General features: G+C 40.8%; 1 protein-coding gene across 3 annotated transcripts in view; it reads left to right on the top strand.

Annotated features, from left to right (window-relative positions):
- RNLS (renalase, FAD dependent amine oxidase) overlaps positions 1 to 16,405 on the top strand; it is a 572,873-nt gene that overhangs the window by 300,523 nt on the left and 255,945 nt on the right. For all 3 annotated transcript variants that reach the window (XM_029609826.1, XM_029609825.1, XM_029609824.1), the window contains exon 5: positions 8,445 to 8,618. In XM_029609826.1, coding sequence (XP_029465686.1) covers positions 8,445 to 8,618 — 174 coding nt within the window. The remainder of the gene's footprint in view (positions 1 to 8,444; positions 8,619 to 16,405) is intronic.

The raw sequence follows: 16,405 nt of genomic DNA, 5'->3' as shown, positions 1-16,405 counted from the left end.
AACAAGAAATCATGCGACAATGCAGTGACAAAGAAACTAAAATTGTATTCTCTTTATATTAGGGCAGTATGCTTTCTGTTGTAGATGAAAAGTGACTCCAACTTCTAGCACATCTGGCCTACATCTTTCTATTAGAGGAAAAACGATCCTAAGTGAGAAATTCGGCTCATATGTTGCCAGGTGTTTAAAGGAGGAGGGTGAATGGATGAGGACCATTACACCCCACAAACTGTTTTTTTGTTCATGGATGTAAAATTGTAACCCACTTAGAATTATAGATAAGCGGGCTATAAGTATTTATTTAAAAACATTTCTAAGCCACCACTTCATAGATTGTGGCAACATACAGGATAGCAAATAGAATATTAAAAGCATACATTTATACAAAAAAAAAACCACCTTGGATCTACACCTAGACAAAACAATTTGCTTGGCCTTTGTTTTATTTTAAAGAAATACATTTAAACAATAAAATGGGTTCAGCTTTAAATTCTTCGGCATGTTTGGGTCTCTGCTCAGTTCAGCTATTGTGATACAATGTAGCCACAGATTTTCCTTTTTAAGTTAAACTAGTGATTTTTCTCAGGAGCGTGAGAGAATAGGCAGAATATCTGCCTTATATTTTGTGCCAGGGAACTCTTAGTCAGGAGGACAATGAAATCATCTGAAACAATCTGTTATGGTAGACGTAATATAACTAATAGGCAAAAGACAAGGAAGGTTTTATATGATCAGATGAGAAAATGCTAAATGCATGGCGACTCTGTACGAATGCCCCTTATTGTCACAATGCAAATCTTCTCTCCTCAAATCTCAAGAATGCTCCTCTTTTAAGGAACAGCAAGGAAGAATAATGTTCAAGGTTTTTCATTTGATTCCAAGGTGAAGCCTTGTACTTTCCTACTTTAGAACAAGAGTTAGTAGGTAGAAGGAATAACTAGGACAGGGGTACTGTTTATATTGCATTAGGAAGGATATGATATGTATTTCAATATTTTTATTGGGAGTTTATACATCACCACAGCATCAAAACATGCTGACTTATTAACATTATCTTTGAATGGACAACTAGCACTATCATAGTGTTATGCATAACCCGTGCTCTGTATCCAGAAATGACAAAGATAACATACACAGTGCTTGGATTTTGTTTTTTTTTATTTTTAACCATTTCAATTTACATGTGAACAAGAAAATACTTGTCAAGAAACATAAGAAAAAATTTACAAGGATAAATACAAATAAAAAGAAAAACAAGCAATATAAACATTCGCCCATAAACTGGGGCAAAAACAGAGGACAAAGACTCATCAGAAAAACAAAGGCAAATACTTAACATACCTGATCAGAAATATAACTATATAACAATGCAGAGCTTGGTTTGATTGCAGAGCTGTAGCCAGGCAATTTGGCGTCTATGGCCAAGTGAAAAGCTGCGCCCTCACCCATTTCACAAAGCATGACACTAGGAGTTAGGAGCCTTTGTCAAATGTTTGTACAGCAATGCCCATGGCTGGTACAAGGGTGTTAGGCATCCTAGGCAAACCTTACAGCCTTGCACTCCATCCCAGCTTGTCACATCCTCCCTACACACAATTAAAAATTATACATTTATAATAACAGACTTTATATGAAAAAGGATATTCAATGTACAGTCTTCTGAGATAAAATATCACGTATAATATGAATGTTATATTTACATATAATGCTGTGATGCCAGCAAGAAAACCCTGCAAAGAAGTAAAACAGACATTTGGAACTCATATGATATTAGACCTACTATAACATACCATGGGCATGTACTTGGCCCTCTGAAAGCCACAAGAAAACAGAATTACAATGCAATAAACTTTCTATATCAAAACAGCACTAACTGCCAGCACTCAAGCAGCAACAACTCTACCTATAAAAAGGTAACAATGCAAACATTATAACAGGCCTAAAACACCAATACACCCCTACTAGAAAAACATAACAAGCCAAGCTGCAATAGATCTCTATACAGAAACTATACACTAGCAGAATACCTCACCTCGGTCACACATGCAGAACACAGTCAAACACTCACCAAATACAGAATAAAGAGATCATAAAATATAAATGGAAAAGTGCAGACAAAAACTGAGCTGGAAATCGCAAGAAGCCAGACTCTGTATGCAGTGCAACAATGGAAAAAAGTAAACATTACCATTCCTCATAAAACAATAAAATCACAAAATATAAATTCCATTAATAGTAGTAAATCCACATGAATAAAGAGTATAGTTCAAAACAACTAACAAATAGAATTACAACCAATAATTAAAAACTTACATAAACATTTTCCAAACACCAATAATATATTTCCAAACAGACACATTAAATAACACCCAATAATTAAAACACATAAGGATTTTTAAAATTCCCTGCTTTCCATACCTGGGAACTTTTGATTTCCAGATGCCCTGAGATTTCATGATTTAGCAGGAAGAGAGGAAGGAAGTTTGTTGTACATACATTTTCTACTCTCACACACACATGTGCTCTCTCTCTCACAGACACGCACGCACATACACACACACAACCACACATACACATATGCGCTCTCTCACACACACATGATCTTCCTTCCTCAATTGTTTTCTCACACAAGCACACTTATGCCTTCTCTCACTCTCACAAACACATACTCTCCCTCTCTCTCACACACGTGCTCTCTCACACCCTTATGCACACACACACACACGCACAAATATGCTCTCTCATTCTCTTAAACATGCTGTCACAGATTCACGCATGCATGTACAGAATCTCATTCTCCCACACTCTCAGACATACACACATACTGCCTTTCTCACACACACAGACTCCCCTTCTCTCTCTCTCCCTCACACATACAGTCTAACTCCGCCCCCTCTTGAAATAGCAGCAGGAGTCTCCTTTATCTCTCACAGCTAACAGGACTAGCTCTTTGGGGTTGAGTTAGTCGACCTAGCTCTGACTTAGAGCTCCTTTCTACAGAGCAGATTGTGCCAATACTCTTCCTCCTAATGCCCCACTGGTGATTCTAGCAAGGTTGCTGCATTGCTCTTCCTTCTCCAGGCTCCACCAGTGATTTCAGCAGGGCCATGGCATTGCTCCTCCTCCTCAGGCTCCGCCAGCAACTCTGGCAGGGCTACGGCATTACTCCTCCTCTTCAGGCCCTGCCGATGATTCCCGCAGGGCCATGGCATTGTTTCTCCTTCTCAAGCCCCCCGGCAATTCCGGCAAGGCTGTGGGATTGCTTATCCTCCCCAAGCCCCACTGGTGATTCTGGCAGGGCCGAGACATTGTTCCTCTTCCTCAGACCTCATAAAACATAAGAAATTGCCATACTGGGTCAGACCAAGGGCCCATCAAGCCCAGCATCCTGTTTCCAACAGTGGCCAATCCAGGCTACAAGAACCTGGCAATTACCCAAACACTAAGAAGATCCCATGCTGTTGATGCCAGTAGTAGCAGAGGCCATTTCCTAAGTCAACTTGATTAATAACAATTAATGGGCTTCTCCTCCAAGAACGTATCCAAACCTTTTTTAAACCCAGCTATACTAACTGCACTAACCACAGCCTCTGGCAACAAATTCCAGAGCTTAATTATGCATTGAGTGAAAAAGAATTTTCTCCGATTAGTTTTAAATGTGCTACTTGCTAACTTCATGTCATGCCCCCTAGTTCTTCTATTATCCAAAAGTGTAAATAACTGATTTACATCTACCCATTCTAGACCTCTCATGATTTTAAAGACCTCTATCATATCCCCCCTTAGCCGTCTCTTCTCCAAGCCGAACGCATAGATTATTTTTCCCTATATGCATCACCTTGCACTTGTCCACATTAAATTTCATCTGCCATTTGGATGCCCAATCTTCCAGTCTCACAAGGTCCTCCTGCAATGTTTCACAATACGCTTGTGATTTAACTACTCTGAATAATACTGCATCGTCTGCAAATTTGAGTACCTCACTCGTCATATTCCTTTCCAGATCATTTATAAATATATTGAAAAGCACTGGTCCAAGTACAGATCCCTGAGACACTCCACTGTTTACCCTTTTCCACTGAGAAAATTGACCATTTAATCCTACTCTCTGTTTCCTGTCTTTCAACCAGTTTGTAATCCATGAAAGGACACCGCCTCCTATCCCAAGACTTTTTAGTTTTCTTAGAAGCCTCTCATGAAGACTTTGTCAAACGCCTTCTGAAAATCCAAATACACTACATCTACTGACTCACTTTTATCCACATGTTTATTAACTCCTTCAAAAAAATAAAATTTTTGAGGCAAGATTTTGCCTTGGGTAAATCCATGCTGTGTTCCATTAAACCATGTCTTTGTATATGCGCTGTGATTTGGATCTTTAGAATAGTTTCCACTATTTTTCCTGGCACTAAAGTCAGGCACACTGGTCTATAGTTTCCTGGATCACCCCTGGAGCCCTTTTAAAATATTGGGGTTACATTGGCCACCCTCTAGTCTTCAGGTGCAATGGATGATTTCAATTATATTTTACAAATTTTAACTAATAGATCTGAAATTTCATTTTTTAGTTCCTTCAGAACCCTGGGGTGTACACCATCCAGTCCAGGTGATTTGCTACTCTTTAGCTTGTCAATATGGCCTACTACATCTTCCAGGTTCACAGTGATTTGGTTCAGTTTATCTGAATCATCACCCTTGAAAACCATCTCTGGAACTGGTATCTCCCTAACATCCTCATTAGTAAACACAGAAGCAAAGAATTCAGTTAGTCTTTCTGCAATGGCCTAAGAGCCCCTTTTACCCTTCCATCATCTAATGGTCCAACTGACTCCCTTACAGGTTTCTTGCTTCGGATATATTTAAAAAAGTTTTTATTATGAGTTTTTGCCTCTATAGCCAACTTCATTTCAAATTCTCTCTCAGCCTGCCTTAAAATGTTTTATCCTTAACTTGATAATGCTTATGCTTTTTCCTATTTTCTTCAGATGGATCCTTCTTCCAATTTTTGAAGGATGTTTTTTTGGCTAAAAGAGCCTCTTTCACCTCACCTTTTAACCGTGCCGGTAATCATTTTGCTTTCCTCCCACCTTTCTTAATGCATGGATTCATCTGGCTGTGCTTCACTTTTAACCTTTACAGCTGCACCTTTCAGTTTTTTTCTATTTTCCTCATTTTATCAAAGTTTTCCTTTTGAAAATTTAGTTTTAGAGCTGTAGATTTACATATTGTCCCCCTTCCAGTCATTAGTTCAAATATGATCATGTGATGATCACTATTGCCAAGTGGCCCCACCACCATTACCTCTTTCACTAAATCCTGCATTCCACTAAGAGCTAAATCTAAAATAGCTCCCTCTCTCGTTGGTTCCTGAAACAATTGCTCTGTGAAGCAGTCATTTATTCCATTCAGGAATTTTATGCCTCTAGCATGTCCTGATGTTACATTTACCCAGTCAATATTAGGGTAATTGAAATCTCCCATTACTACTGCACTGCCAAATTGGTTAGTTGCTTAGCTTCCCTGATGTCTCTTAGCATTTCATCATCTGTCTGATCATTTTGGCCAGGTGGATGATAGTATACTCTTATCATTATACTCTTACCCAACACACATGGGATTTCTACCCATATAGATTCTACTGAGCATTTAGTCTCTTGTATGATCTTTATCCTGTTGGATGCTATACCCTCCCGGACATAAAATACAGGAATTGTAAAATTATCATAAACACACCCCCTTTTTCTAATGCAACATTATAGCATTTTGATGAATCTAGGGGCATGTTTCCTGAAAAGTGTTACCTACTAAGTTATAAATTTAGCAAAGTGTACTTATTTTTAAATCACTTGGAAGCCTGTATTCACCAAATAATAAAGTTTTATTTTAAATCCGATGTTTGATAAAATAAAGTGCTTTTAACTTGACTATGTACATTTTTGCAGTGATAAATGTCTGCTTATGAAAGTATAATAAGGCCAATGCTAATAGGTAAATATATTATCTAATGGGTGCACTTCTGGCAAGCTTTTGCAATTCTTCAATGATTCAAGATTACTATTTCTGGTAATCATTTTAAAATGTCATAGCAACAAAGTTTAATGTGATTCCTTTCAAAATGACTTAGCTTTACTGTCTCTTTGAATTGAACTCTAACCTCAAGATTCCTTGAGACTGATATATACTTCCTTAATCAATAGGTCTATGCTATGGAGTCCATAGAATAGACCTATTGATTAAGTCTATTTTGTATCATTAGAGATTTATTAGGTTGGAGTAGTACAATCAACATCCTTGTATCTGGAAACATTTCCCCTTTGATTGACAGAAATGTAAACAGACCTGGACTTATTTTTTGCTTAAACATCATAGTTCTGTAGGACAGGATTGCTGCATTCTCTCTTCCTAGACATGGAGAGTAGTTTTCAAAAAGCCTGTGGATTTGTGTGTATAAATCCACTTTGATAATTTATGGATTGTCCACATGTGGGTGCACATACACACAGCACAGGAAGTTGCACTTACTCTGGAGCAGGTTTAATTTTCGGCATGCATATTTACATGCATACCTTCAAAAATCGAAAGTGTATGTAAATGCTTTCCTTGCCCCATCTCCGCCCCGTATAATGGCTACCACGAGTACGGAGAAAAGTATATATGTAATCGAATTATACTTTTCCCTGAGTAATTTTAAAAATCTAATTTACATTCTTAAATAGGTTTTGCTTAGAAATCCTTTTGAAATTAGCCCCTGAGTGCATATTTCCTATAGGTACTCCTCATCAAGTTCCTTTTCCTTTCCAAGAGCAGTAAACCAGAATCCATAAGGTCTGACTCTGCTATGTGCATAGATTCTTCAAAAATCTGTTTTAAAAGCTTCAAAATGCAAAGTTAAATTGTATTCCTCTTTGCAGTTGCCTGTTAATTTCTGCAGCACGCTCTACTTTCTTTTCACTTCTCATGCCTTTTTTAAAAAATCTTATCTCTTTTTATCTCTCTCTCTCTCTCTCTCTCTATATATATATATGCATGTTAATAATTTGTTGTGTTTGTATATTGGTCACTGTGTGTGTCACACTCCAAAAAGCATATTTGCCCTGCATGTTTTGTGATTGATTTGGTTGCCTTAGGGCAGGGGTGGGCAGTTCCGGTCCTCGGGGGCCACAAACCAGTCTGGTTTTCAGGATATCCCTAATGAATATGCATGAGAGAGATTTGCATGCACTCTGCCTCAGTTGTATGCAAATCTATGTCATGCATATTCATTAGGATATCCTAAAACCTCGACAGGTTTGTGGCCCTTGAGGACTGGAATTGCCCACCCCTGCCTTAGGGTGTCCTCTGAGTAGGGGCATAGCCAGAACTGAATTTTGGGAGCACCCAAGATTAACATTGTTGAGCACTATGCTAGCCACCACCCCATCCTGCTCCACCTCCATCTATTACCCCATCCTATGTGGGTCTTACTCTGTAACTTCTGTCTTTTCATTCTCTTTGCTTTGACTGTCTCACTATCCCTCTGTTCTTACGGCACCTACTTTATTTAAGTGTTAGGCTGCTATAGAGCAATTATATAAACAGGCTTTCAACCATGACAGGCATTCCTGGACTTTTAAAGTGCTGAGAGGAGGGCTGGGAGAGGGTGGGGGATTATTACCTGCCAAAAGTAAACAGAAGGACTTTGCTGGCCTTAAATCTTTACAGGACTAGCCCAAGGGCGGTGTTGTTTCCTTGATTAAGTTAGCCTTTTTAAAGATGCAGGGGATCATGGTCTGACAGTAATTCCTGTATGTCCTGGCCCTCTGCTGCACCTGTAAAGGGCGGACTCAGATGTGTCATAATCTTACTGCTAGGAGAGGGGGGCCTGAGACAAATGTGAGGGATAACAGGCCCCTGAAGCTCTCTTGTAGCTATGCTCCTGCCTCTCAGTATCTTATCCAAAATTAGACCATAATAACATTAACTGAAGAAGAAATGATTTTCTCATGGGATGCAAAGACAACAATTGTCTACGTATTTCCCACAGGTAAGAATGCATGTATGTGTTTACTTTGGAATTGACCAGCTCTGTGCAGGTAAAAGTACATGTCCAGTGTATTAGTACATAAACTTTTAACCACAACAAAAAAGTACGACTAAGAAATGGTACCAGTCGTAGAGAGAAGTCAAAGGAGTATGGCTATGCACATACATGCCTTTTCTCCCATCATTTTTGACAAGTACTTAAAGTTGTTGTTTTTTTAAAAAAAAGCACTATTCATTTCACAGAAAATGTTTTGCGAAGGCACTTAAAAACTTAACACAGATATTGCTGAGGTATAGTAAAGAGTGCTTATTAGTAAATGGGCAATCAACTGTGTGTAATGTTGTAGAGCAGAATAATCAGGTTAGCCATGGTATTTTTCATGTTTCACACACAGTGATTGTCTTTTATATTTCCTTCACAGTAATTAACAAAAGTCAGAAGCAGCAATTGGAAGCCGTAAGCTACTCCTCTCGCTACGCTCTGGGACTCTTTTATGAAGCTGGCACACAGATCAATGTCCCTTGGGCAGCTCAATACATCACCAATAATCCCTGCATATGCTTCATCTCCATCGATAATAAGAAGCGCAATATAGGTCAGTGCTCCCATTATTTCTCTTAAAAAGAGTAACACTAGAGAGCATGGATCTTGAAAGATGCTGTTTAATTGAGTGTTGCCATTTTGATCAGAACAAGCATTTAGTCCTAAGCCACAAGGGATAAAATTTAATGTCACATTTGGCTGGTAATAAGATGCACAGTGGAATTCAGTGATATTTTCAGAAAATCATCATTCAACATTACTACCGATGGATTTAGACTATCTAACTGGTGTACTCCAAGTAAAATCTTCAGTGCTATCGTTTAAACTTTGACCGAGATACATTTTATATTTAATGACCTGCATCCTTGATATTTAGTAAGAAGAGCTGGTCTGGTTTATGATCATGTCTAAAAATGTATTTATTTAACATTTTTACATGCTCTAAATTAACAAAACTTCCCTGGTGAGGAACAATAAGGTTAATACAGTAAGTCAGATCAAAATACATAATATAAATATAATTAAAAACCTAGCATTTAAAAGCCATCTTAAAATGCCATGACTTTAATCCTTTTCACAAGCTCACAAAATACTGACAATTCCTCAAATTGCATGACAGATCATTCCACAATTTAGGGCTGATAAATTGAATCACCCTATCCCCTGTGGATACTACCAAATGTGTTTTTTTTTTTAAGGAAGGGATGGTGAGGTACCCACCCTGCGAAGTCTGCAGACAAAAATGTATGTGTTGAAATGAGTGTTAATCTCATCATGTATTTGTATGATTTGATTTGAGTCCAAAGTTTATTTTTTTATCTAGAGAAACATCAAGATTATGCTTCATTGCACATGCTCTAATGCCAAGTGCTACATAAGGGCTTTTGTGTGCAGAAAGAAGATTCTATGTTAAAAATGCTCTTGAGAATAAAGCAATTTCTTTTCCACTTTGAAATGGTATTGAGGTTTGTAGGCAAAGAATAGGAGGATGTTCTTGATGAAGAAGACCCTAAATGTATTTAAAAAAAGAAAAGCCTCTTTATAGGCCCTATTTGGTATGACGATTCTCCCATTTTGTCTCTACTAAAGAATCTTCAGTATACTAGTATACAGTGTCATAAAATTAACAGTATGTAACTACCATGTGCGTAACCTAGGATCAGTTCTATAAAACCTAATTTGTTGAACTAGCATAAGGTGGGCTGGAAGAAATAATTTTGAACTGATAAAGTTTTCTAAAACTAGCCAAAAATATCTTTAAAGGAGTTGGCCCAGTAGTTCAGTGTCAGTACTGTGTATTGCCATGATTCCCAGGCTTGGTTTTTCTCCCCTGGGCTGGCTGGGTCAAGGACTGTGACTGAGGATGCTGCAGAGGCAATGTTCACAATCCTTGGGGAGTTGGGTATCTCATTAACCAGACTTGGGTTTCTGTAGAGAGCCATGATCTGTGTTACTTGGCCTAAGACTGTCAATCACTGGTTGATCTAAGTTAGGAAGGATAAATATAGATGGCAGGGAACCCCAGATAGTTGCAAATGAACTATTATGGCGCCATAGAGGCCAGTTTCATTTCAGCTGGTAGCTCAAAGTTGCTGGAGGAAAAATAAACATAGGGAAGGTGATTTTATAACTGTAGATGGTGGGGTAAATTCTGTGCAAACCTTTTATGCGCAGACTTCACCAAATTTTCAAAGTGAATTTATGCACATACGTTCACTTGGAAAATGTGGGTGTAAATGCCCAAATACATGCACAGATTAACTTGCATAAATTATAACTCCTCTTTGGAGGATGTAACGTGTGTAGGTAAACTTATGCGTATTGAGGATAAACTTTCAAACAAATGAGTGTAGCTGCATATTCTTGCTTATATGGCCATGAGCAGATGTACATGAGTATTTTATAATCCACACAAATGATATACGCACATTTTATGAAATACTTGTATTTCTACCCTGCAGCATATGGGCCGGATTTTAAGATGTACACCCGATTTTATAACATGTGCGCGGCTGCGCGCACATGTTATAAAATCCAGGGTCGGCAAGCACAAGGGGGTGCACACTAGAAACATAGAAACATAGAAATGACGGCAGAAGAAGACCAAACGGCCCATCCAGTCTGCCCAGCAAGCTTCACACATTTTTTCTCATACTTATCTGTTTCTCTTAGCTCTTTGATTCTATTTCCCTTCCACCCCCACCATTAATGTAGAGAGCAGTGATGGAGCTGCATCCAAGTGAAATATCTAGCTTGATTAGTTAGGGGTAGTAGGGGTAGTAACCGCCGCAATAAGCAAGCTACACCCATGCTTATTTGTTTTACCCAGAATATGTTATTCAGCCCTTATTGGTTGTTTTTCTTCTCCCCTGCCGTTGAAGCAGAGAGCTATGCTGGATATGCGTGAAGTATCAGTTTTTCTTCTCCCCTGCCGTTAAAGCAGAGAGCTATGCTGGAAATGCATTGAAAGTGAAGTATCAGGCTTATTTGGTTTGGGGTAGTAACCGCCGTAACAAGCCAGCTACTCCCCGCTTTGTGAGTGCGAATCCTTTTTTCTTCTCCCCTGCCGTTGAAGCAGAGAGCTATGCTGGATATGCGTGAAGTATCATTTTTTCTTCTCCCCTGCCGTTGAAGCAGAGAGCTTTGCTGGATATGCGTGAAGTATCAGTTTTTCTTCTCCCCTGCCGTTGAAGCAGAGAGCTATGCTGGATATGCATTGGGATATTCAATGCATATTCAACGCTTTGCGTGCGCCGAGCCCTAGGGGAGCCCCGATGGCTTTCCCCGTTCCCTCCGAAATTGGAGCGGCCTCGGAGGGAACTTTCCTTCCACCCCCCCCCCCCCCCCCCACCTTCCCCTCCCTTTCCCTATCTAACCCACCCCCAGCCCTACCTAAAACCCCCACTAACCTTTATTTTATAAGTTGCGCCTGCCTCCGAGCAGGAGTAGGTTGCGCGCTGGCCAACGGCTGGCCCACGATCCCGGGCACAGCGCCAAATGGTCGCTGTGCCTGGAGGCTCCGACCCCGCCCCGTCCCCGGACAGCCCCGCCCCACCCACCCCCGGACCGCCCATTTTTTCAAGCCCCAGGACTTACGCACATTCTGGGGCTTTATGCGCACCTCTGGGCCTTTCGAAAATAGGCCGGCGTGCATAACACCCCCACACACACACACACACATAAATCCACCTGGATTTATGCGCATAGGCTTTTAAAATCTGCCCCTATGTGCGTATATAGGATTATGTGCGAATATGTGCAATGCATTGAAACCATGTATCTCAATGCAATGAACGTGCATACTTTTCCTATGTATTTTAAAAATATACACATGTATATTTTATGCGCGAAAGTAAAATAGGACTTACTTGTGTAAGTTGACCAATTTAAAAAATATCTTTTGAATATTGTCGATTAAGCTTTAAGTTACCTGGTCTCGTGTAGCTGTTAATTTTAAATTTAACCATCTATAGTCAAAAGAATATAGCTGGTTAAGTGACCATGATGAGTTAAAAAAAAATCTCACAGGCCTAGCAACTTGAATTACAGCCTCCCCACCCAAGTTATAAACCATGAGACCTGCTGGGTCCTACCCCACTCCCAAACCCCTGTGAGAGGATTTTAAAATTCAAAGTTCAAGCTGTCTGGGGCCAGCATCTCCCCCTGCCTCCCACATAATTTTCCAACAATGAGCCTTCCTCTGCCTCCCTCCCACCCCAATCCTAACCCTCCCAGTAATATTGCAAATCTCTTCTTCCAGCTTTCTGCAAGCTGTGTCAGCATTGCCATTCACATGCCCAGCCCCAGCTATCAAAAAACCTGCCTCGGGAACCGAACCCAAGTCCCCTGCATGGCAGTGTGCGAGCCACCTGGCTGGCCTAATAAATGTTTTTTAACACCTCACTGACAAATTAAGATAAACCCTAATATCCAATTTCCTTATCTTGTCCATGGTTTAGTAATATGTTTCTTTGTAGTTTTATTGGAATTCTGCTCAAGACGCTTGCTAAAATAACCTTGAGATTCTGAGTTATGTTCTAAAGTGCCAGCTGACTGTTATGCCAACAGTGTAGTTAAGAACAATGTCCTGTCATGTTCTGCTGTTATCATGTAGCAAGAGAGAAGACTAAGAAAGGAAAACATAAGCGCAAACTGAGAAACCTTACTCGGAATGTCTACTGGCCATTTTAATAATAAAGATTAAACTGAAAATGCAGTAGTGAGACTTGGTTCCCTGGCCGTTGCTTTCGACAGTAGTACATAGAAATTATATAAGGTACATATACTTTCATAAGTAACCAAAAGCCTGATCTAGAAGTATATTAGTTCCATTTTGTGCCTTTGGGAAGCCTTGTAGGAATCCAGCTCTGAGATCTATAATAGGCTCGTGGTAGTAAAACATTTATAGTCTGTCACATACAGCAAAATGCAGTAGAGACATAGCGCAATCCTTCATGCACCACACACTGACGTTCATGTGTTTCTAGGAAAGAGACTGTGTGGTTGCTATTACTGAGCCTCCTGCTGTCTCTTTCCTGCTAACGATGAATAATTACTGTTATTGAGAATCATGAGGGATATACACATAACAGGTTCCCTGGTTTATTTCTCCCATAGGAGATCTAGATGAACTGTGTTACCAACTGCATTTTTTTATGTTGCCATTGTAAGGATACAAAGGTTCACTTATTCTCCATTGAAGATGGAAAAATGTGGTGTTTGTAATGTTAAATGAAAAGGGCTTCCTTTACTTCATACATGTTGCCACTTTTAATTTCACTGTGAGAGTAATTTTGTAATAGCCTGCATAAAGTAGACAGCAAATACGCATCCAAGAACATAAGAAATTGCCATGCTGGGTCAGACCAAGGGTCCATCAAGCCCAGCATCCTGTTTCCAACAGAGGCCAAACCAGGCCACAAGAATCTGGCAATTACCCAAACACTAAGAAGATCCCATGCCACTGATGCAATTAATAGCAGTGGCTATTCCCTAAGTAAATTTGATTAATAGCCGTTAATGGACTTCTCCTCCAAGAACTTATCCAAACATTTTTAAATCCAGCTACACTAACTGCACTAACCACATCCTCTGGCAACAAATTCCAGAGCTTAATTATGCGTTGAGGAAAAAGAATTTTCTCCGATTAGTCTTAAATGGCTATATGCGAACTTACATATATAAGCTCGCATTGAAAATGATCCCACCAAAACTACCCACATACCTAATAATTTGAGTGCAGAAATTTTACAGGAAAATTTCCATGCCTACTTTTGAAAATGACCAAGGTATGTCTGTAATATTCTACTCAAGATTCTTGCTAAAATACTTTAAAAAGTGCAAAAGTATGCACATAAATACAAACCCCTCTTCATCCCTGCCACCAGAAAGGCCTCCATTCAGCCCAATAAATGTCTGGGCCTACAGACCATAGGCACGTAAGTTTACCCACATATAGGGCGGACAACTTTATAGCAGGCCATTTCTATGAGGAAAGCATCATTTTGTGTGTGAAAATGTCTTTGAAAATTACTCTTGGGATGTCTATAATAATTTGTATTTTAAGATGTTATGGCAAAACAGTATGCAAAGATTTAGTGCTATAAAAAAAAAAATCTCTTGCAATACAGATAAAGTTTTGTCCGGTGGTACTAATGTAATCAAACAGCACTCACAAGTAAACTTTGTTAGTTTCTTTTAGCAGTTCCCACAGACCAAGTAAAGCCAGAAAGTATTTTTGGAAATAATTGTGTGTTGTAGCTAGACTGTTCATAACACCCATGCAATTGCTAAGCTATTATTTGCTTTTTATGTCTCTGATCACATTTAATCATTAAGTTCTGCCACCTAAGCACTGCTTATTTTTTAAACTTTTTTGAAAAAATGCAAATAAAAAAGCGAGAAACATTACTCCCCTCTGTTCTTATCTTTAGTTCGCAGTGTTCATGTTGAATTCATATTATAAAGCAAAAAATCCAGCCAGACATAGCACCATGTTTCGCTCGTCACTGCTTCAGGAGCGTCTGGCCAAAGCTGCCACTTCAATTTTTAGCATTTTTAACTTTGGACACATTCCTCGTACAGTGATAAGAACGCCACATCCCACGTCTGAATGACTGGCACTTGTGAGTGCTGTTTGATTGCCATAGTTCCATTGCATTACACATTATTTTGACTCAGTATTTGGGGTGGTACTAATGACAAGCACAAGCTATTATGACCAGAAATGTAATCTACTACCATTTAAGCCACTCACAATTAATCATAATAATCTAGGATTTGTCAATTTTGCCCATACCTTGGCATATCAGAATCATACCCTATTTGCAACTAATAAATCTCCAGTTTATGCAATCAAAAAATTCTATAGCATTCATCTTACTGTTTACATACCACTTGGCAAGTGTGCAGAAGGCATACAATCCAGAGTAAAGAAGTAATAGTTTTCTACATAATTTTTAAAAATGCTCTTTCATGATCAATGAACAATATAAGGCTTTTTTTGAAATCTGGGCAATGGAGCCTCGTGGCACAAGATAATCCCTGCATAATTTTGTCCTGGCAGCATTAGGAGAACATCTTTGTTGTAAGAATGAACTGGTCCTGAAATTTCTCAAGTACATCAGGCAGGAATAGTCCTTGTTACGCTTGGGCTGAGTTCAGGGGTAGTGAACACCACCCAAAAGGGTGGCTCCAGGTGGAGAGAGACAGGGATGGCTGGAAACCGTGTCTAGGTCCCGGCTGGGTCAGGGCAGACAGCAAGTAGCAGTGTCTGGGTCTAGGCTGAGTCAGGGCAGGCGGCAGTTAGCAGTGTCTAGGTTCAGGCTGGGTCAGGGCAGGAGGCAGAGCAAGGCAGGTCAGAAGGCCCGTAGGCCACACACACACACAGAAGGCCCGTAGGCCAGACACCGTAAGCGGGGCAAGGCAGGTCAGAAGGCCCGTAGGCCACACACCGTAAGTGGGGCAAGGCAGGTCAGAAGGCCCGTAGGCCACTCACACACAGAAGGCCCGTAGGCAACACACCGTAAGCGGGGCAAGGCAGGTCAGAAGGCCCGTAGGCCACACACACACAGAAGGCCCGTAGGCCACACACCGCAAGCGGGGCAAGGCAGGTCAGAAGGCCCGTAGGCCACACACCGTAAGCAGGGCAAGGCAGATCAGAAGGTCTGAAGACCATACACAGCACAAGGTAGAAGGCCCGAAGGCCGCGCAAGGCAAGGCAAGACAAGACAAGGTAGAAGGCCCGAAGGCCACGCAAGGCAAGGCAAGACAAGGTAGAAGGCCCGAGGGCCACGCAAGGTAAGGCAAGACAAGGTAGAAGGCCCGAAGGCCACGCAAAGCAAGGCAAGGCAAGACAAGGTAGAAGGCCCGAAGGCCACGCAAAGCAAGGCAAGGCAAGACAAGGTAGAAGGCCCGAAGGCCACGCAAAGCAAGGCAAGGCAAGACAAGGTAGAAGGCCCGAAGGCCACGCAAAGCAAGGCAAGGCAAGACAAGGTAGAAGGCCCGAAGGCCACGCAAGGCAAGGCAAGGCAAGACAAGGTAGAAGGCCCGAAGGCCACGCAAGGCAAGGCAAGGCAAGACAAGGTAGAAGGCCCGAAGGCCGCGCAAAGCAAGGCAAGGCAAGACAAGGCAGAAGGCCCGAAGGCCGCGCAAGGCAAGGCAAGGCAAGACAGAAGGCCTGAAGGCCACGCAAGGCAGGGCAAGGCAAGACAAGGTAGAAGGCCCGAAGGCCACGCAAGGCAGGGCAAGGCAAGACAAGGTAGAAGGCCCGAAGGCCACGCAAGGCAAGGCAAGGCAAGACAAGGTAGAAGGCCCGAAGGCCACGCAAGGCAAGGCAAG

The sequence above is a fragment of the Rhinatrema bivittatum genome, chromosome 7, assembly GCF_901001135.1.
Source record: "Rhinatrema bivittatum chromosome 7, aRhiBiv1.1, whole genome shotgun sequence".
In the NCBI taxonomy this organism is placed as follows: Eukaryota; Metazoa; Chordata; class Amphibia; order Gymnophiona; family Rhinatrematidae; genus Rhinatrema; species Rhinatrema bivittatum.
The sequence above is the reverse complement of the archived record's forward strand: the minus strand, read 5'-3'. Positions and strand labels throughout refer to the sequence as shown.